This window comes from Coregonus clupeaformis, chromosome 14 (assembly GCF_020615455.1).
Source record: "Coregonus clupeaformis isolate EN_2021a chromosome 14, ASM2061545v1, whole genome shotgun sequence".
Taxonomy (NCBI): Eukaryota; Metazoa; Chordata; class Actinopteri; order Salmoniformes; family Salmonidae; genus Coregonus; species Coregonus clupeaformis.
The window spans coordinates 7,284,103-7,308,000 of NC_059205.1; the positions used below are offsets into that span (position 1 = coordinate 7,284,103).

The 23,898-nt window shown below is 38.5% G+C and overlaps 1 protein-coding gene across 1 annotated transcript in view; it reads right to left on the reverse strand.

The window, feature by feature from the left end:
- Positions 1-2,272: 2,272 nt before the first annotated feature.
- The window catches only part of LOC121580581 (cadherin-7-like), a 144,012-nt gene continuing 122,386 nt past the window's right edge, over positions 2,273-23,898 (reverse strand). Inside the window, exon 12 of the mRNA XM_041895537.2 lies at positions 2,273-4,067. Coding sequence (XP_041751471.1) covers positions 3,562-4,067 — 506 coding nt within the window. The 3' untranslated portion in view covers positions 2,273-3,561. The remainder of the gene's footprint in view (positions 4,068-23,898) is intronic.

The following is a 23,898-nucleotide window of genomic DNA, read 5'->3' on the forward strand; positions in this document are numbered from 1 at the left end:
TGAACTGTTGCGTTACATCATTTAGCAGACACTCTTATCCAGAGCGAGTGCATACATTATTTATTTTCATACTGGCCCCCCGTGGGAATCGAACCCACAACCCTGGCTTTGCAAACACCATGCTCTACCAACTGAGCTACATCCCTGCCAGCCAGCCAGCCATTCCCCTCCCCTACCCTACCCTGGACAACGTGTGCGCCGCCCCATGGGTCTCCCGGTCACTGCCAGCTACGACAGAGCCTGGATTCGAATCAGGGTCTCTAGTGGCACAGTGATGCAGTGCCTTAGAACACTGCGCCACTCGGGAGGCTACACCCACCACAGTCGATGAAAACGTTGAAATGGGACAATGAGAATAAAAGAGATTGCCAACATTGTACAGTTTGGGTCAGCACGATAGTGTGAAAAGGATATGTAGGACTGTGTTGGTTCCATTTATGGTGTAAATTCAATTTCTACTCACTGCATCTCAATTGACATTCTCCTTGGCTTGGTGTTTTTACAAGTGCCCACAGCTTTGCTATATATCTTTTCCAACTTTCAATGCTGTTACAGCTATGTTTCCGTAAAAAACAACAACTGAAAAACAGTTTTAACCAACATGGTTGCTAGAACACCTCATAGGATAGATAAAACAATCACAACAGCCTTAAATTTTGAACCTACCAATACGCTGCATTCACCGCAGATGTTTACAAGGTTTCCAGACTCTGACATCATAGGGTTTTCTTCATCACTTATCCCCCCTAGTCTCTTTGCCTTATCCCCCCCAGTCTCTTTGCCTTATCCCCCCCAGTCTCTTTGCCTTATCCCCCCTAGTCTCTTTGCATTATCCCCCCTAGTCTCTTTGCCTTATCCCCCTCAGTCTCTTTGCCTTATTCTCCCCCTAGTCTCTTTGCCTTATCCCCCCCAGTCTCTTTGCCTTATCCCCCCCAGTCTCTTTGCCTTATCCCCCCCAGTCTCTTTGCCTTATCCCCCCGAGTATATTTGCCTTATCCCCCCAGTCTCTTTGCCTTATCCCCCCAGTCTCTTTGCCTTATCCCCCCCAGTCTCTTTGCCTTATCCCCCTCAGTCTCTTTGCCTTATCCCCCCCAGTCTCTTTGCCTTATCCCCCATGGTCTCTTTGCCTTATCCCCCCAGTCTCTTTGCCTTATCCCCCCAGTCTCTTTGCCTTATCCCCCCCAGTCTCTTTGCCTTATCCCCCCGGTCTCTTTGCCTTATCCCCCAGTCTCTTTGCCTTATCCCCCTCAGTCTCTTTGCCTTACCCCCCCGTCTCTTTGCCTTATCCCCCCTGGTCTCTTTGCCTTATCCCCCAGTCTCTTTGCCTTATCCCCCCAGTCTCTTTGCCTTATCCCCCCAGTCTCTTTGCCTTATCCCCCCCCCTTTGTGCCACTCTAAGCATGTTCATTCAGAACTTGAGTGTGAGAGGGGACAACCCTGACAGGTGTCTAGACACCGTTATAGGAATGTAGATCATGGCCGTGTTCGTTAGGCACCAAATGGAAGAAAAGGGGGAGAGACTACTGGTCCAATAAGAAACACTAATTTCTGTTTTCTGTTTCAAAACATTTTGCTACGGTGAGCCCTACTGAATATGGACCAGAGTAAGCCTGAATTGATCAAATCCAACATTGATCAAAACCTGCAGTAAAATCCATATGGAGTTATCCTGTTTTGTACAGAAATTGAGAATCTGTTCCATAAATATAACTGCCTGCCAGCAGCAATGAACAGGGTTCATAGGATGACAAAGAACACACGATCAGTTGGATAACAAAGCACTCTATCATGTAGGAACCATCTTCCTTTAAGTGCAATAATGAGGCTAAATACACAATCTGGATTAAATCTGAGGTGTGGTTCATGAGGAGAAGATGGTTTTGAGCATTAGCGTTACATATGCAAAGAATGAGTTGTTAATAATAATTATAATAATTCAGTGTGGTTCATCTTAGGGACGTCCATGACAGTTTCAAGTTGATAGGCCACTGTGGAGTAGATTTGCAGTGGTTTAAATGGACACGTAAAATCAGATTTTTGATTTGTCAATAACTCAGCCATCCTTTTGACCAAAGGGATTGGTCATCTTTTGACTGTAAAAGTTAAAAAATGTGATCAGTGTTATAGTTGCTGGTTGAAAATACAATCTACACAGGACGTTCTAATCAGCAGGTTTGCATGGGCGGGAGTTTTATTGGTTTATAGACCAATAACAAACAGTTCCAAACCTCTCTGCCAATAACAGCTAGTTTTGAGTTTTCCCCTCCCCACTTAGACCACTCCCAGACAATCCTTCTTGCTTGAGAAATAGTTATTTGCTAAAAAGCTATTTTTGTCAATTTCAATGGAAAACTACTACAGTAAAGTACTTAATTGTTACCAAGAAATGATTTGATATCGATATAAAAACGGCTACATTCTGCCTTTAAGATATCAATGCCAAACTTAACATGGTTAATCATGGTAATGTATTTGGTGACCCTAAGAAGTTACAAATTGATAGGCCATTGTGAAGTGGATTTACGAAGGATTTAGATGGACACGTAAATCAGATTTCCTGATTCATTAATTACTCTGCCATCTGTTAACCAATCCCTTCGCTTTATTTTTTTTGTGTGTTATTTGGATCACGAGAATACGTTTTTCAAAAGGTTTTCCAAAATGTCCAAGATGAAGGAAAACCTATCCTGACGGGCCTTATGGGTCCTTGAGGTAAATTTGTTCAGCATGAGGAAAGACACCTACATACAACGTTTCAAGTCTCTAGGTCAAACAGGGCGGTGGATATGAGGGTTGAAGTGAGACTGCTTATAACAGCGCCACCTATAGGCCAATCGGCGGCATTATTTTTGACCAAGTTACTCATGTCTAGTTTCTGTGTGTCAAATTAGAAAATAAGTTACCAATCTATGCTTGAGTTATTTGACCATGTCAAGGAACATTTTTAAATCTAATAACAATAGGTTTCACAGCAAAGATGTGAACCCCTAAATATCAATTTAAAAAAAAAAATGTTACAGATCATAGTGAACCCTGTGACAGACTGCAGGGCCAATTCAAGAGGTCACACTGTTCGTTTGACCGCGACAAGATGTTGTACTTGAACATGTTACTGATGTAATACCACTGAAGCATAGATATCGGTTCCCTCCTCGTCCCGTTTTGAACATCACTGTGACATGAGACATTTCTGGACATTTGTTCGTTGAGGTCCTTTCAAAGGGTCTGGAGCCCGTCCGAACGTTTTAAAGATTTGCATCATTTCCATCATGTTAAATATTACTAACAAAATCTCCCAAAATGTCTTTCTTTCAAAAAATCCAGCCAGTGTGCAGAGTGCCATAAAAAAACATTTTGAATGGAAAACCACCATCCTACGGTTTATTCTCGCCCACATTGATGCGTTTATATACACACCAATCCAATGTCCTCTCAAGAGTACAGCATCATCCTTTCGTCGTCTAAAATGTCCTTTCTTGTATTCCGTAGTCATATCCTTCGGTTTCCTTCACTTGTGTATTCTGTTGTCCGCGGTGATGGTTCGGCGGGCTCGACCGAGGGCTAGGAGGCGAAGAGGTTGCCGCCGTCGCTGTGGCCGTAGAGGTCTGCCAGCTTCTTGAAGCGTGGCCCCCAGTCGCTAAGGTATTCGTAGTTCTGCTCAGAGTCCATGCTCAGCGAATCCAGCGAGCTGAGGGACTCTGCGGCCGAGCCACTGCCCTCGAAGGCGTACGTCTGCAGCGAGTCGTAGGGCGGCGCCGACGGGTCCACGTCGGCCTCCTTCAGCCGGTCCCAGATGAACTCACGGAAGACGCCGTTGTCCGGCGGCGGCCGGGAAGACGAGAAGAGGGTGGGGAATTCCGGGGTGACGTCACGGCGGGTCTTGCAGCTGCTCTCATGGACCACGTTGAGGTTGCGCAGAGCGACCATGTCGAAGGCCTCAGTGTCCTCCTCGCCGCCGCCCTCGTCGTCGTAGCGCACAATGTTCTCGCGCACGTCACGCTCCTCGTCCAGGATCAAGGGCTCCTTCTTCCTCCGTCGCTGCATGGTGATGATCAACAGGACCAGCACTGTGGAGAGGGAGAGACAGATGGAGAGACAGAGAGAACGATACAGTCAGCATCACTATCAACAAAGGGCAGAGGACCAAGATTAGTTAATCATGAGTAGACAAAGAAAAAATGGTATGCCAATGAATATCATTGTGGAGACATTCTTCATCAAACTCAGATAGACTTATACAGTACAGAACATTTGTTCTAGGTATTAGAGAGGTTTTCCTTAATTAATTCCTCCATAATTTTGGGTTGTACACCAAGAAACAAGAAGAAACCCACACACCTCTCTTGCTAGTATCACTGCTCTTTATTAAGCTTTACGTATCGGCTTCAAGGCCTTCGTCAGAGCTTTTGTTGTACACCGAAAAATACTGGCAATGATAGGACAGCCCTGTCTGCCACCTGTGTGGCTTTAGGACCCTTAACCCTATCAACACGACCCTTAACCCTATCAACACGACCCTTAATACCATCAACACAACTCTTAACCCCATCAACATGACCCTTAACCCCATCAACACGACCCTTAACCCTTAACCCTATCAACATGACCCTGGGAGGAAAGCTCTGAGAAACAATTCCATGGATAGAGACAGAGGGCCAGTAGTGGTGGAGAATGGAACCATGGAGAGATACTACCAGTGTTAGATGTATTACAATAGGCCAATGTTATTCACTGGGTTTTCAGCCAAGGCATATAAGACCCCCCCACACACACACACCAATTTCTTCAAATGATTAGGTTTTAATCACTTATACCGTAGCACTGAGAACAGCCAGCTGTTCATCGAGTGTGGTGCTATCTGGAAAAGGTGTTAATCATTACAGTCCTGAGTTATTTCAGGTTGTGTTAAGGTTCTCAGGTTGATGTCAGGTTGAAATTCACAAATCCAAAATGATCTCCATCAACCTTAAATGGACTCCCAAATGGCTTCACGAGATTTAGATTTTTTTTTTAAATATGCTATTGGCCCGCTCATGTTGTCGGAATGTGCACACACAGAGATAAACAACCAGACAAACCTGAGCATGAAGATTTGGAGCAGCCAAATATGCTGTACATATCAGAGTGGGTGCGTCCCAAATGACACCCTATTTCCTATATACCGTAGTGCCCTACTTTTGACGAGAGCCCTGTGAGCCCTAGTGATAAGTAGTGCACTATATAGGGAATAGGGTGCCACTTGGGGGGGCAGTCGATGAGTCTCCCCATGCAGTTGGTTGCTCCAACAAGCTGCTTACCCTGGGCAGGCCAGCGCTAAACCGTTTATATGGGCACAGCATTTTGCCTATCTGAGTAATAAAACAGGATTATATGCCAGTCATAAAGCAGCTTTCCCTAAAAGAAAACGGTCCAAGTGAGGCCCCCTAACCATGTCAACGTTGGAGTTGCGGCCCCCCAAGTCAACGTTGGAGGTGCGGCCCCCCAAATCAACGTTGGAAGTGCGCCCCCCCCAAATCAACGTTGGACCTCTCTCTTTCGATATTTGCGATGGACCACTTCTGTGCCATCTTCTGACAAGATAGAAAAGTTTTATTGTAAAATAAAATAAAAAGTCTTAAACAACATAGACCAATTTACTGGTAATATGCCAAAAGCAAAGTTGAAGGGACATACTGTGGGATATACCGATTTCAAGCTAAAAATGAACAACACAACAACTTAAAGGGAAAGTGTTTTTTGAGGACGTTTCGGCTTGCAGCGCAGCTTTGGTTCAGCTGTTTCCATTCATGAAATCTGTACGATGCTAATACACTAACCCCAGGCTGTAGCCAGAAGTAACTAATGGATTATTGTGGATTCTGTCACCATGGGCCTTCAGACACAACTCAAGGTAAGGGGAATTTGACCCAAATATAGACTTTGCATGAACCTTCCCTTTAAAGACTAATATACTAGCCAGCGCGCTGCACACTCCATTGCTGAGCATTTGACTACATGGACTGTGCATACAAATCCACAGCTGCTTGCATATACGTAAAGCCTATGCCATACATCTCCCCTTATCCAACACATGCACACACAAACAGTCACACACACAACATCTCTGTGTCACACACACACACACACACACGCGCCCCGGCACACAGTCACAGTCCACCCATCAGTTGTTAGAGAATCTGCCTGGCAGGACCCCTCATCTCCCCGTCAGAACTACACTCCCAGGGCTGTCGCCGCTGAGTGAGCAAGCGAGCGTCTAATGATCCATCCGTCAACGCTGCCACCGCCAGGCTAAAATATGGAAGCTGCCCGACCCATTCCTCATCCCCAGGCACTGTACCACCTCCCTGGGCTAGACAAGCCGGGGGGGGGGGGTCGAAGAGAGGAGAGGGGCAAAAACATTTGTCAGACCCAGAGCTACTGAGGCAATGTAGGAATATAAATTGTGATCGCACGTTACATTACAGCATGTAATAGAGGGTTACAATAATACAGGGTTATAATAATAAGGGTTATAATAAAGGGTTATAATAAAGGGTTATAATAAAGGGTTATAATAATAAAGGGTTACAATAATACAGGGTTAAAATAAAGGGTTATAATAAAGGGTTATAATAAAGGGTTATAATAATAAGGGTTATTATAATAAAGGGTTATAATAATAAAGGGGTATAATAATAAAGGGTTATAATCAGTGGCGGCTGGTGAAAAATATTCTCGGTGGGGCTGTGCCATACTTTTTTTTTCCTGTAACCATCGCGATATATTTTAACACAAACTGCAGGACAGCAGTGCTCAGTGAAACATTCAGTAATTATTTAATGCCAATATTAAAAAGTTGAGGCATTCTTACACAAAAACATATTACACAAACCCAAGCCTTTCATTTGCATTTAAAGTGAACTTTTCACCATTGGTAGTAAACAGGCAACGCAACAGGCATGCTGTCAGAACAGAGTGGAAAGTGGACAATAACATGAAATTATTATAAAGTTTATAGGAAATCTTACACTGTATAAAAGGATGTATAATATAGAAATGGATATCAAGTGGATGAACTCAACCCTTTGACTGGAAGAATAGCATACAGTATTTTATGATCATACTAAATGTGACTAATTGTTAATGTGCTCCAGAACTGCAACAATTAATTGATACAAAACAACATATATACAGTAATATTAGCAAAGACACTATTAAGACTTTCTAGAGTACCATATATAACTGGATTTTTTATGCTAAGGTCAACTATATACAAAGAAACATGCGGCCAGAGCTGCTCTGTGTGTGTGTGTCTGTCATCTTATTTGTACAGGAATTTTGCCCGTCTGTCCTTCTGAGTGGCAAACCTCTCAATGACCCTTTGATTAAAGTCAGGAATGTCCCTGACAAGTTTCTTCTCCATGGAGAGCATGGCCAGAGCGTTCAGGCGATCCTGTGTCATGCTGTTTCTCAGGAAGGTCTTGATCCTTTTCACTGTAGAGAAGCACCTTTCTGACTCAGCAGTTGTCATGGGTGTGGTGATGAGGATCTTGAGGAGGCTGGCAGTCTCTGTGAAAGTGCTCTGAAGGTTGTTCTCCATGAAGAACTGGTACAGGGGCACTGCACCACTACAAGCCTTGAACTCACTGTTCTCATAGATGAGGGACAGTTCGGTTTTGAGCTTGGCCTTGTTCAACATGGGGTACGCCTCCACGGTTGTTTCAAGCGCTGTATCGGGAACTTCACACTGTGTTGTGGGAACAACTCTCCGTGCAATAGTGTTGCGCTGATGAGGTGCTGGGTGAAGGAGAACCTCTCTTTGGCATGACTCAGGATGGTATCACATACCTGTAAAAGATACATCATCAGCTTTAATTTGCAATTAAGCTATTTTGATGCAAGTGATCCTGACTGACACATGCCTATGTCCAACTCAAGTATATGATTACCAAGGTGCTGATTGTTCAGGGTTTTGGCTACATACTACCAGGCCTGAAAAAAGTTCTAGGGGGAAACACTGACAATTACATCACAACTTACCTCTATAGCCAACCTCTGTTGTTCTCCTGGTCCCAGCATCCTCCGTCGCTTGATGGGCTGTTGCTGCTCGTCAGATGCGCTGTCCCCACACAAAGAGGGAATTGAGGCCCTGGGTCAAAAAATAAAGTTTAATTTGATAACTTGCAATCAGACTTCTTAACTCACTGTAATTCCCCCTCAACACACAACCAGTGACTTTTATATATATATATATATATATATATATATATATATATATATATATATATATATATATATATATATATATATATAGACAGACAGACAGACAGACAGACAGATAGTGTGTATATACACACAAACTATGTCTAGTAACTGCTTTTAACCTGTGATGTACATAATTAACTGATGTTATTACGTTTTAAAGCCTTTTTCTATTACATTTGTGAGAGGGATGCAACATCATTTTGTTCTGCTGTGCACTTAGCAATAAAGTTAATCTTCAATAACAACTAGGCCTCTTCTAGAAATTGACCTGGTGGACACCTGAATAATTATTACAAACTGTGTAGTACTTTCCTGCATTATTATCAACGTCTGATTGTGTCTTCTCTTTCCTTTTAAAATACTAAAACAAATATAATTGTGACGGCTCTATGATAATCACTCACTTTGATGACCAGACACATTTAGGCTTTTAAACTGTTGTAAGTGAACTATTCATCTTTCTAACAACATCTTTATCAGCCAATAGTAAATATAGTTATTTACCTGATTGTTAGCATGCTGTCTGTGAACCTCTGGACAAGTGCTTTAATGAAGACAGGGTCGATGTTCCTCTTCTGCAGCTGGCTGAAAAGCATGTCCACATTTGGCATGATCTTGTGGAACAGTGCCAGGAAAAAACAGAAAGCCTCGTCTTCGAGCATCCTCACAAGCACCAACTGGCAGTGGGTGGAAACGTCAGTCGTCTCGTCAGCTTGAATGGCGATAAAATCAGCACTCTTTACTTCCTCCAGGATGTAATCCTTAAGCACTGACAGCATACAGTCCAACAGCTCGTTCTGTATCGTCTTTGACGTGCCCTTAAAAATGGTAGCTGTCTTCAGGTGCTCCTCCAGCACACTGTCGAGGGAGGCAACAAAATCCACTAAGCCCCGGAAAATGCCGGGGTTGTCCGAGGAGTCAGTCTCCTCGTGCCCACGCAAGGCCAACTCAAAAGCCCCACAGAACTTCACACAATCGATAATTCTGGATAGAATGTGCCTGTTTTTATCCACCTCCTCATTGTGTTTCCTCACCGCATTCCTGTGGCCGTCATCCAGCTGCGTAGCAATGTTCACCCTTCCTAATACAGCTAGCTTTACAGAGTTGTCCATGTGTGCCCTGGTGTTCTCATGTTTCTTTACCTTCTCTGACAGGTGCTTCATATCCCTCACTCCGGTACCTGTCCATGCTGAATCTGACCCCGTCGTTTTAAAAAGCAAGCACGGAAAGCAAAATAAAGCATTAGCATCAGTGCACCCAGCTAGCCAAGCCTTCCTGGTGTACCAGCTACGGGAGAAGCCGCGCATATACTGCTTCCCTTTCTCGCTAGCCTGCTGTCTGATTGAGAGGTCAGGTTGATCTGGGCCCAGCTCTTTCACCCGAACTTTCTCTGACAAAGTTCTCCTCTCAAACGGATCTTGGAGGAGAGATTTCACCGAGTTAGGGTTGGGTCTTGAAGGAGTAACGTTTGCGCTCGCCATTGTCGTCTAGTAAAAATGGCGCCACTGGAGCCCGGTCCTTATTTTATCAGGGGCGAGCTTGGGGCGATAAAATAATCGCCCTCCTTGGATTCGAATTAAAATCGCTGATTAGCTACATTTTATGTCATACATTCATATCTTAAATTAGCAATTGGCTTAACTGCTACGTAGACCCGCCTCCTCGGGGCACTTTCTGTATCGCCCAGAGCTGACGAGGCGTTTGACAGGCAGAGGAAAGGTTGCGAATATGATTTTCTATCATATCTTACACATATTACTGTGTGCATTCCATATTTCAAACACACAAATATTGACATACTGATGTTTTTATTATTATTATTATTATTTTTATTTATTTTTTATTTTATTTTTTAAAATAATTTTATTTAAGGGGGCGGCGCCCTAGCGCCCTCTATCGGCCAGCCGCCACTGGTTATAATAAAGGGTTATAATAATAAAGGGGTATAATAATAAAGGGTTATAATAAAGGGTTATAATAATAAGGGTTATAATAATAAGGGTTATAATAATAAAGGGTTATAATAATAAAGGGTTATAATAAAGGGTTATAATAATAAAGGGTTATAATAATAAAGGGTTATAATAAAGGGTTATAATAAAGGGTTACAATAATACAGGGTTATAATAATAAAGGGTTATAATAAAGGGTTATAATAATAAAGGGGTATAATAATAAAGGGTTATAATAAAGGGTTATAATAATAAAGGGTTATAATAATAAGAGGTTACAATAATAAGGGTTATAATAATAAGGGTTATAATAATAAAGGGTTATAATAATAAAGGGTTATAATAATAAAGGGTTATAATAATAAAGGGTTATAATAAAGGGTTATAATAAAGGGTTACAATAATACAGGGTTATAATAATAAAGGGTTATAATAAAGGGTTATAATAATAAAGGGGTATAATAATAAAGGGTTATAATAAAGGGTTATAATAATAAAGGGTTATAATAATAAGAGGTTACAATAATAAGGGTTATAATAATAAGGGTTATAATAATAAAGGGTTATAATAATAAAGGGTTATAATAATAAGGGTTACAATAATAAAGGGTTATAATAATAAAGGTTATAATAATAAAGGGTTATAATAAAGGGTTATAATAATAAAGGGTTACAATAATAAGGGTTACAATAATAAAGGGTTACAATAATAAAGGGTTATAATAATAAAGGGTTATAATAAAGGGTTATAATAATAAAGGGTTATAATAATAAAGGGTTATAATAATAAAGGGTTATAATAAAGGGTTATAATAATAAAGGGTTATAATAATAAAGGGTTATAATAATAAGGGTTACAATAATAAAGGGTTATAATAATAAAGGGTTATAATAAAGGGTTATAATAAAGGGTTATAATAATAAAGGGTTATAATAAAGGGTTATAATAATAAGGGGTTGTAATAACAAGGGTTATAATAATAAAGGGTTATAATAATAAAGGGTTTTAATAAAGGGTTATAATAAAGGGTTACAATAATAAAGGGTTACAATAATAAAGGGGTTATAATAAAGGGTTATAATAATAAAGGGTTATAATAATAAAGGGTTATAATAATAAAGGGTTATAATAAAGGGTTATAATAAAGGGTTATAATAATAAAGGGTTACAATAATACAGGGTTATAATAAAGGGTTACAATAATAAAGGGTTATAATAAAGGGTTACAATAATAAAGGGTTATAATAAAGGGTTACAATAATACAGGGTTATAATAAAGGGTTACAATAATAAAGGGTTACAATAATAAAGGGTTCTAATAATAAAGGGTTTATAATAATAAAGGGTTACAATAATAAAGGGTTACAATAATAAAGGGTTATAATAATAAAGGGTTATAATAAAGGGTTATAATAATAAGGGTTATAATAATAAAGGGTTATAATAATAAAGGGTTATAATAATAAAGGGTTATAATAAAGGGTTATAATAATAAAGGGTTATAATAATAAAGGGTTATAATAATAAAGGGTTATAATAAAGGGTTATAATAATAAAGGGTTATAATAATAAAGGGTTATAATAATAAAGGGTTATAATAAAGGGTTATAATAAAGGGTTATAATAATAAAGGGTTACAATAATACAGGGTTATAATAAAGGGTTACAATAATAAAGGGTTATAATAAAGGGTTACAATAATAAAGGGTTACAATAATAAAGGGTTATAATAAAGGGTTACAATAATACAGGGTTATAATAAAGAGTTACAATAATAAAGGGTTATAATAAAGGGTTCTAATAATAAAGGGTTCTAATAATAAAGAGTTATAATAATAAAGGGTTATAATAATAAAGGGTTATAATAATAAAGGGTTATAATAAAGGGTTATAATAATAAAGGGTTATAATAAAGGGTTATAATAATAAGGGTTATTATAATAAAGGGTTATTATAATAAAGGGTTATAATAATAAAGGGTTATAATAAAGGGTTATAATAAAGGGTTATAATAATAAAGGGTTATTATAATAAAGGGTTATAATAAAGGGTTATAATAAAGGGTTATAATAATAAAGGGTTATAATAATAAAGTGGTTATAATAATAAGGGGTTACAATAACAAAGGGGTTATAATAATATAGGGTTCTAATAATAAAGGGTTACAATAACAAAGGGGTTATAATAATAAAGGGTTCTAATAATAAAGGGTTACAATAATAAAGGGGTTATAATAATAAAGGGTTCTAATAATAAAGGGTTACAATAATAAAGGGTTATAATAATAAAGGGTTACAATAATAAAGGGTTATAATAACGGGTTATAATAATACAGGGTTAAAATAATAAAGGGTTCTAATAATAAAGGGTTCTAATAATAAAGGGTTATAATAAAGGGTTATAATAATAAAGGGTTATAATAAAGGGTTATAATAATAAAGGGTTACAATAATAAAGGGTTATAATAAAGGGTTATAATAATAAAGGGTTATAATAATAAAGGGTTATAATAACGGGTTATAATAATACAGGGTTAAAATAATAAAGGGTTCTAATAATAAAGGGTTCTAATAATAAAGGGTTATAATAAAGGGTTATAATAATAAAGGGTTATAATAAAGGGTTATAATAATAAAGGGTTCTAATAATAAAGGGTTACAATAATAAAGGGTTATAATAATAAAGGGTTACAATAATAAAGGGTTATAATAAGGGGTTACAATAATAAAGGGTTATAATAAAGGGTTATAATAATAAAGGGTTATAATAACGGGTTATAATAATACAGGGTTAAAATAATAAAGGGTTCTAATAATAAAGGGTTCTAATAACAAAGGGTTATAATAACAAAGGGTTATAATAATAAAGGGTTATAATAATAAAGGGTTATAATAATAAAGGGTTCTAATAATAAAGGGTTACAATAACAAAGGGGTTATAATAATAAAGGGTTCTAATAATAAAGGGTTACAATAATAAAGGGGTTATAATAATAAAGGGTTCTAATAATAAAGGGTTATAATAATAAAGGGTTATAATAAAGGGTTATAATAATAAAGGGTTATAATAATAAGGGTTACAATAATAAAGGGTTATAATAATAAAGGGTTACAATAATAAAGGGTTATAATAATAAAGGGTTACAATAATAAAGGGTTATAATAAAGGGTTATAATAATAAGGGTTATAATAATAAAGGGTTATAATAATAAAGGGTTATAATAATAAAGGGTTCTAATAATAAAGGGTTACAATAATAAAGGGTTATAATAATAAAGGGTTACAATAATAAAGGGTTATAATAAAGGGTTATAATAATAAAGGGTTATAATAATAAAGGGTTATAATAATAAAGGGTTATAATAACGGGTTATAATAATACAGGGTTAAAATAATAAAGGGTTCTAATAATAAAGGGTTCTTATAATAAAGGGTTATAATAAAGGGTTATAATAATAAAGGGTTATAATAAAGGGTTATAATAATAAAGGGTTCTAATAATAAAGGGTTACAATAATAAAGGGTTATAATAATAAAGGGTTACAATAATAAAGGGTTATAATAAGGGGTTACAATAATAAAGGGTTATAATAAAGGGTTATAATAATAAAGGGTTATAATAACGGGTTATAATAATACAGGGTTAAAATAATAAAGGGTTCTAATAATAAAGGGTTCTAATAACAAAGGGTTATAATAATAAAGGGTTATAATAATAAAGGGTTATAATAATAAAGGGTTCTAATAATAAAGGGTTACAATAACAAAGGGGTTATAATAATAAAGGGTTCTAATAATAAAGGGTTCTAATAATAAAGGGGTTATAATAATAAAGGGTTATAATAATAAAGGGTTATAATAATAAAGGGTTATAATAAAGGGTTATAATAATAAAGGGTTATAATAATAAGGGTTACAATAATAAAGGGTTCTAATAATAAAGGGTTACAATAATAAAGGGTTATAATAATAAAGGGTTACAATAATAAAGGGTTATAATAATAAGGGTTATAATAATAAAGGGTTATAATAATAAAGGGTTATAATAATAAGGGTTTATAATAATAAAGGGTTATAATAATAAGGGGTTACAATAATAAGGGCTATAATAATAAAGGGGTATAATAATAAAGGGGTTACAATAATAAGGGGTTATAATAATAAAGGGTTATAATAATAAGGGGTTACAATAATAAGGGCTATAATAATAAAGGGGTATAATAATAAAGGGGTTATAATAATAAGGGGTTATAATAATAAAGGGGTTATAATAATAAAGGGGTATAATAATAAGGGGTTACAATAATAAGGGTTATAATAATAAAGGGTTATAATAATAAGGGGTTATAATAATAACGGGGTATAATAATAAAGGGGTTATAATAATAAAGGGTTATAATAATAAAGGGGTTATAATAATAAGGGGTTATAATAAAGGGTTATAATAATAAAGGGTTATAATAAAGGGTTATAATAATAAAGGGTTACAATAATAAAGGGGTTATATTAATAAAGGGGTTATAATAATAAAGGGTTATAATAATAAAGGGGTATAATAATAAAGGGGTTATAATAATAAAGGGTTATAATAATAAGGGTTTATAATAATAAGGGTTATAATAAAGGGTTATAATAATAAAGGGGTTATAATAATAAGGGGTTATAATAAAGGGTTATAATAATAAAGGGTTATAATAAAGGGTTACAATAATAAAGGGGTTATAATAATAAAGGGTTTTAATAATAAAGGGTTATAATAAAGGGTTATAATAATAAAGGGTTATAATAATAAAGGGTTATAATAATAAAGGGTTATAATAAAGGGGTTATAATAATAAAGGGTTATAATAAAGGGTTATAATAAAGGGTTATAATAATAAAGGGTTATAATAAAGGGTTATAATAAAGGGTTATAATAATAAAGGGTTACAATAATAAAGGGGTATAATAATAAAGGGGTTATAATAATAAAGGGTTATAATAATAAAGGGGTTATAATAATAAAGGGTTATAATAATAAAGGGGTATAATAATAAAGGGGTTATATTAATAAGGTGTTAAATCAACAAGAGGCTATGCGTTCTATAGAAAATAATGAACGACGTGGAAGGGGACTTCTACATCTAGGCAGACAGTACCTCTTGTCTGACATGACAATATACTCACCTGGATAAAGTGCTGTATCTCATATACCATTTTTCCTACTAAAACACCTTGAGGGGTATTGTTTGGTCATTATTTGTCCTACTAAAGCCATTATGCACACAATAAATACAAATAAATGAATTTGGACAAGCGCTGAACTAAAAATAATTTAGCATTTAGCACAATGACATACGACATGAATGAGGACTTCCTTTGTGTTTGTGAGCATGGGGTGCTGGAGGCAAGATTCTGCCATATGTTGTTCCATTCCATTGAAAAGACTGCCGGGTACAGTAAACAAATAACACAGGTTGTGACACTGACTGAATACACAAACGTACACCTTCTTAAATACGTATTATGTGTTAGATACCACTAATATGTCTATCAAAATGAACCTGATATTTGATGAATTAGTACCTTTCATCGGTATATTGTGTTTTATGTATTTCCAGTTGGGATTATGTGTTGTCCTTTTCACTGTTGCAATTCATGCCTCTTGGCCAGGTCGTTTTTTTTTTTGTTAATGACAATTGACTTATGTGGTTAAATAAAGGTTAAATGAAATTAAAAAATAAACCGGATACTACTCTAATACATCTACAACTAGCCGACGGTTGAATCCACGTTGTTGTATTGTGATTATGAACGTGTCACAAGGACCCCATGCACACTCATTCAACTATGCTTTTATAGATTGCGCGCGTCGTCAGTCACACTTTGTGACATTGACTTAATACACAAATGTGTATACACAAAATATACATGTATTTTATACCAGATATACCATTTTTATACATTGAAAATTAAAAGTGCCACAAGGACCTGTGCACTGATTCAACTGTAGTGTTACAAATTGCACATGGCGGGCCTCACTTAAGGCATAGCAACACGTAGTTTAGCCAAAGATGAATGGGCAAAATGTTAAGGTAGATCAATTGAATTTTCCATAATTGAATTGAGAAAACAATCCATCTTGCAAAATCAATGAGACAACAAGCGGAATAATTAGCAGCGAGCCCATTCTCATCGACATATTATATAATGAGCCCAGCTACTGTTAGATTACGACCTTCTTCTTCTTCCCGTCTATCTCTTCCTTTCTTCTTCTCGCTCTATCCACTCTCTCATCCACTCCTTTCTCTGCTCTTCTCCTCTCTCTCCCCAATCTTTCTCCATCTTTCTCCTCTCTCTCTCGCTTTCTCTCTCCCCCATCTTTCTCCTCTCTCTCTCTCTCTCTCCTCTCTCTCTCTCTCTCTCTCTCTCTCTCTCTTCTCCATCTTTCTCCTCCCCTCTCTCTCCCTATCTTTCTCCTCTCTCCTCTCTCTCTCTCTCCCCATCTTTCTCCTCTCTCCTCTCTCTCTCTCCCCATCTTTCTCCTCTCTCCTCTCTCTCTCCCCATCTTTCTCCTCTCTCCTCTCTCTCTCTCCCCATCTTTCTCCTCTCCTCTCTCTCTCCCCCATTTTCTCCTTTCCCCTCTCTCTCTCTCCCCCATCTTTCTCCACTTTCTCCTTTCCTCTCTATTGCTCTCTCTCTCTCCCCATCTTTCTCCATCTTTCTCCTCTCTCCTCTCTCTCTCCCCATCTTTCTCCACTTTCTCCTTTCCTCTCTCTCTCTCTCGCTCTCTCTCTACCCCATCTTTCTCCTCTCCTCTCTCTCGCTCTCTCTCTCCCCCATCTTTCTCCTCTCCTCTCTCTCTCTCTCCCCCATCTTTCTTCACTTTCTCCTTTCCTCTTGCTCGCTCTCTCTCCTCCATATTTCTCCATCTTTCTCCTCTCCTCTCTCTCTCGTCCCCATCTTTCTCCATCTTTCTCCTCTCCTCTCTCTCTCTCTTCCCCATCTTTCTCCATCTTTCTCCTCTCCTCTCTCTCTCTCTCTCGCTTTCTCTCCCCATCTTTCTCCTCTCCTCTCTCTCTCTCTCTCGCTTTCTCTCCCCCATCTTTCTCCTCTCCTCTCTCGCTTTCTCTCCCCCCATCTTTCTCCTCTCCTCTCTCTCTCTCTCGCTTTCTCTCCCCCATCTTTCTCCTCTCCTCTCTCTCCCCCCCATCTTTCTCTCTCTCTCTCTCTCTCTCTCTCTCTCCCCATCTTTCTCCTCTCTCTGGTCTGCTCTGAAGACGCTTGAAGCTCAACTAATCAAATCCACCACCAATCTACAGAAGGCTGTCTGACCTTGCTTACTGGTGAGATTATGATGGGATGTTAATGTACTGCATCATAGTAACCCATGTTGAACAGTACAGTACTTTTGAGCAGTATGGATCAATGTTTGCTATCCATACAATCTTGATATGATGAAATCATTATCCACCATCATTCAATACATTATAAATGAATTAACTAATTCACATTTACATGGTATTTGTGTCCTCCCTTTTATTTAATACTAATTGTATTATTATACTGTATTGATCAATCGCAATGGTATTATCAATCAATCATAAATGCTATCATTCGAGGATGACAGTACATTCCGTCTGTGTATGTGTCTCTTTTTAGGCTACAGTAAAATGCACCTGCTGTCCATTTCACCCACTCAACCCTCAAACAAGGCCGTGAGGAATGGGACCGCTAACAAATGACAACAGACTTCATCCTTGTAAGGACAAATGACAAGGGGAGAGCAGACTTGGTCCTTGTAAGGACAAATAGTGTGTTTGACATATTAAGGCAAGAGAGCAGTGGTGACCTGTCATTCAGGGCAGGTGGGGCAGAGCCTGTTTTGAGCCTCACCTGTTTAGCTATAAAAAATAAAAATAAATAGTTTTGATTGTTGTTGCGTGTTTTGCATGTTATTTTGGCATTAATACATGTCACATATCAGTTTGCAAACAATGTAAAAAAAAACATATTTTGGGGAGGTAATAGAGCCGCATACAAACATGGTCTCTTTTTTGCTTTCTTGAGTAACACAGCTCCAAAATGCAGGTGTTTCAGCCTAGCTCAGTGTTTTATGTGGTGGTGGGGCAGCCAGTGGAAAATACAGAGCGTAGGGGTTGGTAATCTTCTCTAGTTGCGCCATGATTGGCTCAGTGTTCTGTCACTCATGGGGACACTAAGTCACTGCAAAATATACAGGGAGAGCTAGAAAGTTCAAGCACCCTTGGGTGCTGCCATAGATTTACATTAGATCATGTCAACATCATACTTTCAAAATCTTACCTAGCAAGCAGTCATCATCATGAATCATGTCGACAATCTACTGGCAAATCCTTTTCAATCCTTGTCATTTGAAGATAAATTATAGATAAAAACGTATCGGTGCTCATTGGCCATTGGACATAAACATTACATAAATTGGAAATCGCAAATTCAACAATGAGAGGTTTGGAAGGAATCAGTGGCTAACTGCAAGCATTGCAAAGCAATCACTATTTTGCTTCCCCTGCCTGCTATTCGGTGGAGAGGGTGTGTGGACCAAGTCTGGGTTTAAGGGTCTCTTTTTCAAGTTTAAAAGGATAAACATTCACACGCAACATCATGGGCCAGAAAAGGTTGAATACATTGGCCATGCTGTCAATCCAGCATGACTTCTGCCGCGTTCAAAACAACTGGAAACTCAGAACTGGGAAATCTCAGACTTCAGTGAGTTCAAGACAACTGGGAACTCTGAAAATAATTAGCTCTGACTGGGTAAAATACGTTTTGAACTGTAATCCAACTCTGAATTTTAATTCGGGAACTCTGGCCTCTTTCTAGGGCTCCGACCTGAAGATCACTGGCGTCATGATTCGAACTTGTCTTTTTCAGAGTTCCCAGTTGTCATGAAAGCACCATAAATCCAGAGAATGCCAGACTTTGATGACAAAGTTTCATGACAAAATTTGCCCACAAGAAGGACTGCTGCGCCACCTTCCTGTTCAAGTGAACACAGCACAATGGTGAGTCCAAAAATATATTGTATGCTGCTGCATAAATGATGTTATATGCCAAGGAGGTATGTATACTGTAGCTAAGAAATTAATATTAAGTGTATGTTGTGTAGTAAGCTGTTAGTAGCCCATGTGCCTCACCCTAATAATGTGGTCCCTTTTCCCCTCATAACCTGGCCTACTGTTCTGACTTGGTGGTGCACATTTAGCCTGTAGCCTGTTTTAGAGAAATGTAATCATCGAATATTGTAAGTGCTTTCATTGTCTGCTTAAATGCCCCCTTTATTTATCCTACGGTTCTGACTTGGGAGAATACTGTAAGAACGGTGCATGTTCTGAATTCTGTCGCTGTACATTTCAAAAGTGCTGAACAAATAGTTATAATGACGGCATCCGTCTCAGCTCGCTCATTAACGTCTTCATCGAAATTACGGATTGCCTCTTATCCGCTCATCATTCCCTTATGCCATAGTTTGTACATCTCAATTGTCAGTAGAAACCACATTTGTTTAAGCAAGTCAGCCATATCAGGCAGTAAATGAGGCTGAATTAACAGTTTCGCTGCCAGACAAGGCTCCGCTGATAGCCAGGTGTAGCAGTGGTAAGGTGTTGGGACTCTGCTGTTGGGACAGCTTTATGTAGGCCCTAACAGTTTGTGGTCACCATTTCTCACCGTTACAGTGCAATTCATGTATTGTTTAGTGTTGTGTAGTGGCTTTGCTTTGCTGGCATGCATCAGAAAAATAAATGTTGACTTTGCCCCACCAAGATTGACATGCTAAAATCAACAATGCAAGAGAGCTCTGATTTACCTCAGCTGAATGGGGGCCAGTCAACACTCACCGATCACCACAATGACAGTCTCTGTCAGCCAGAATGACGGGAACAGATTGAGACACAGTCACTGTCATATATTAGCTGTTACAGAACACTGGTGTCAGGGGACGGGGTGTCTGACAGATACAACACATATTGGCACAGTTCTTGAGTCACTTTTAAAGAGACAATGGAAAAGGTCATCCAGTGACATTTCATTGGTCAATTCATTCAATATTGGGCGGAGTTAGCTGTTTGAGAGAGTAGTGAATGTGCTGCTAAAAGGTAAATCAGTGAAGAATGTAGAATAATGGTGAAGATATCAAAAATATGAAATAACACATATGGAATCATGTGGTAACCAAAAAAAAGTGTTAAACAAATCAAAATATATTTTATATTTGACATTCGTCAAATAGCCACCCTATGCCTTGATGACAGCTTTGCACACTCTTGGCATTCTCTCAACCAGCTTCATGAGGTAGTCACCTGGATTACATTTCAATTAACAGGTGTGCATTGTTAAAAGTTAATTTGTGGAATTTCATTCCTTCTTAATGCGTTTGATCCAATCAGCTGTGTTGTGACAAGGTAGGGGGGTATACAGAAGATAGCCCTATTTGGTAAAAGACCAAGTCCATATTATGGCAAGAACAGCTCAAATAAGCAAAGACAAACAACAGTCCATCATTACTTTAAGACATGAAGGTCAGTCACTCATTTTGAACGTTTCTTCAAGTGCAGTTGCAAAAACCATCAACCGCTAAGATGAAACTGGCTCTCATGAGGACCACCACAGGAAAGGAAGACCCAGAGATACCTCTGCTGCAGAGGATAAGTTCATTAGAGTTAACTGCACGTCAGATTGCAGCCCAAATAAATGCTTCACAGAGTTCAAGTAACAGACACATCTCAAAATCAGCTGTTCAGAGGAGACTGTGTGAATCAGGCCTTCATGGTCGAATTGCTGCAAAGAAACAACTACTAAAGGACACCAATAATAAAAAGAGACTTGCTTGGGCCAAGAAACATGAGCAATGGACATTAGACCGGTGGAAATCTGTCCTTTGGTCTGATGAGTCCAAATTTGAGGTGAACGGATGATCTCCACATGTGTGGTTCCCATCGTGAAGCATGGAGGAGGAGGAGGTGTGATGGTGTGGGGGTGCTTTGCTGGTGACACTGTCTGTGATTTATTTAGAATTCAAGGCACACTTAACCAGCATGGCTACCACAGCATTCTGCAGCGATACACCATCCCATCTGGTTTGCGCTTAGTGGGACTATCATTTATTTTTCAACAGGACAATGACCAAAAACACACCTCCAGGCTGTGTAAGGGCTATTTGACCAAAAAGGAGAGTGATGGAGTGCTGCATCAGATGACCTGGCCTCCACAATCACCCGACCTCAACCCAATTGAAATGGTTTGGGATGAGTTGGACGGCAGAGTGAAGGAAAAGCAGCCAACAAGTGCTCAGCATATGTGGGAACTCCTTCAAGACTATTGGAAAAACATTCCAGGTGAAGCGTTGTGCAAAGCTGTCATCAAGGCAAATGGTGGCTATTTGAAGAATCTCAAATCAAAAAAAAATATTTTTTTGGTTACTACATGATTCCATATGTGTTATTTCATAGTTTTGACATCTTCACTATTATTCTACAATGTAGAAAATAGTAAAAATAAAGAAAAACCCTTGAATGAGTACGAGTGTCCAAACTTTTGACTGGTAGCGTATACTGTATATAGTGTATATATACACATCAGGTGATACAGTGTGTGTTTACATTTACAATGTTTACAAACAAAGGTGTGAAACAAGATCATATTTTGAATTCTGATGGGGGTATGAGCCATTTTAAAGTTATATTTTTCAAGAATCATAACATAATTAATTAAAAAGTCTAAAAAACGGATGTAGCAACTTCAGATTGACCCCTTTTAATGTTTTTCATTAGTTGGTGCAATACAAAATAATTGTAATGACTCCGGGCTATATCGCCTCGCTGGAAATATAACATAAAAATATAACAATATAAAAAATAAAAACAACCATTCTGAGACACATCCAATTATGTGTCAGATGACCTTACGTGACCTCTACATTTATGGTTGATCTATTCATGGTTCCAGCGTTACAAAGCCGAGGGAACAACGGTGCAGTACTGTGACCGCACAGAGACCTCTGGAACAGCTGCTGTCATCGTTTGAGGAGCTCCCCCCGAAATTCGTTAGATTGCCTCGAGAGTACAGAAAAGAACAGCAACCTCCAATCTTGCCTCATTACAAGTATTGAGCCACATAAATATGCTTTATTTAGTCCCTCCTACTGAACACAAACGAGTTGGTGCAATTAAAATGGCCATGAATCGGGACGAATGTGTTGAATGGAAACAACAACCAAACTGCTTCAGTGGGTACAACTTAGCTTGGGGCCTTGTGCTTCTCTCCCAGTGTGACTCAAAGCACCATAAGTGACCAACAAAGTAAATGCATCGGTAGTTAAATCCCCATTTAAATAATATTGTAATTTTCAGTTTATTCCACATTCTCCCTCCTGGCTCTTTGCGTATCCGCTAGCCCCCGCACCCTCGACCATGACGGAATAGGCTTAGTTGGCACAAAATGTCGGCTCGGTTGAGGATTTTGCAGCGGAGGACTAAATCCTAGTCTTCGTCTCACACGGCACCCTGTACTCTACATAGGGCGCTACCTTTGAACAGGTTGGTCAAAAGTAGTGCACTACAAAGGGAATAGGGCGCCATTTGAGACGCAAGCCCAGTACCACAGACAGGATAACTTTTGGGTGTCTGAAGATGATGTGGGTCTTTAGAAATACAAGGATAGTAGCTCAATGTGGTCCTCTGTAGCTCAATATGGTCCTCTGTATCTCAATGTGGTCCTCTGTAGCTCAATGTGGTCCTCTGTAGCTCAATATGGTCCTCTGTAGCTCAATGTGGTCCTCTGTAGCTCAATATGGTCCTCTGTAGCTCAGCTGGTAGAGCACGGGGCTTGTAATGCCAGGGTAGTGGGTTCGATCCCCGGGACCACCCATAGGTAAAAAATGTATGCACACATGACTGTAAGTTGCTTTGAATAAAAGCGTCTGCTAAATGGCATATTATTCTTACATCCCCTAGCTACAAGATACACGAGGAGCTTGGTTGGATCATGGCACCTCCCAACATTTGTATTTGTATTTATTATGGATCCTCATTAGCTGCTGCCAAGGCAGCAGCTACTCTTCCTGGGGTCCAGCGAAATTAAGGCAGTTATACATTTTAAAAACATTACAAAAACATTACAATACAATCATAACAGATTTCACAACATATTAAGTGTGTGCCCTCAGGCCTCTACTCTACTACCACATATCTATAACACAAAATCCATGTGTACATGTGTGTATAGTGTGTATGTTATCATGTGTTTCTATACATGTGTCTATGTTTGTGTTGCTTCACAGTCCCCTCTGTTCCAAAAGGTGTATTTTTATCTGTTTTTCTTAATCAAATTTTACTGCTGGCATGAGTTACTTGATGTGGAATAGAGTTCCATGTAGTCATGGCTCTATCTAGTACTGTACGCCTCCTATAGTCTGTTCTGGACTTGGGGACTGTGAAGAGACCTCTGGTGGCATGTCTTGTGGGGTATGCATGGGTGTCCGAGCTGTGTGCCAGTAGTTCAAACAGACACCTCGGTGCATTCAACATGTTAATACCTCTCACAAATACAAGTAGTGATGAAGTCAATCTCTCCTCCACTTTGAGCCAGGAGAGATTGACATATTATTGTTAGCTCTGTGTACATTTAAGGGCCAGCCGTGCTGCCCTGTTCTGAGCCAATTGCAATTTTCCCAAGTCCATCTTT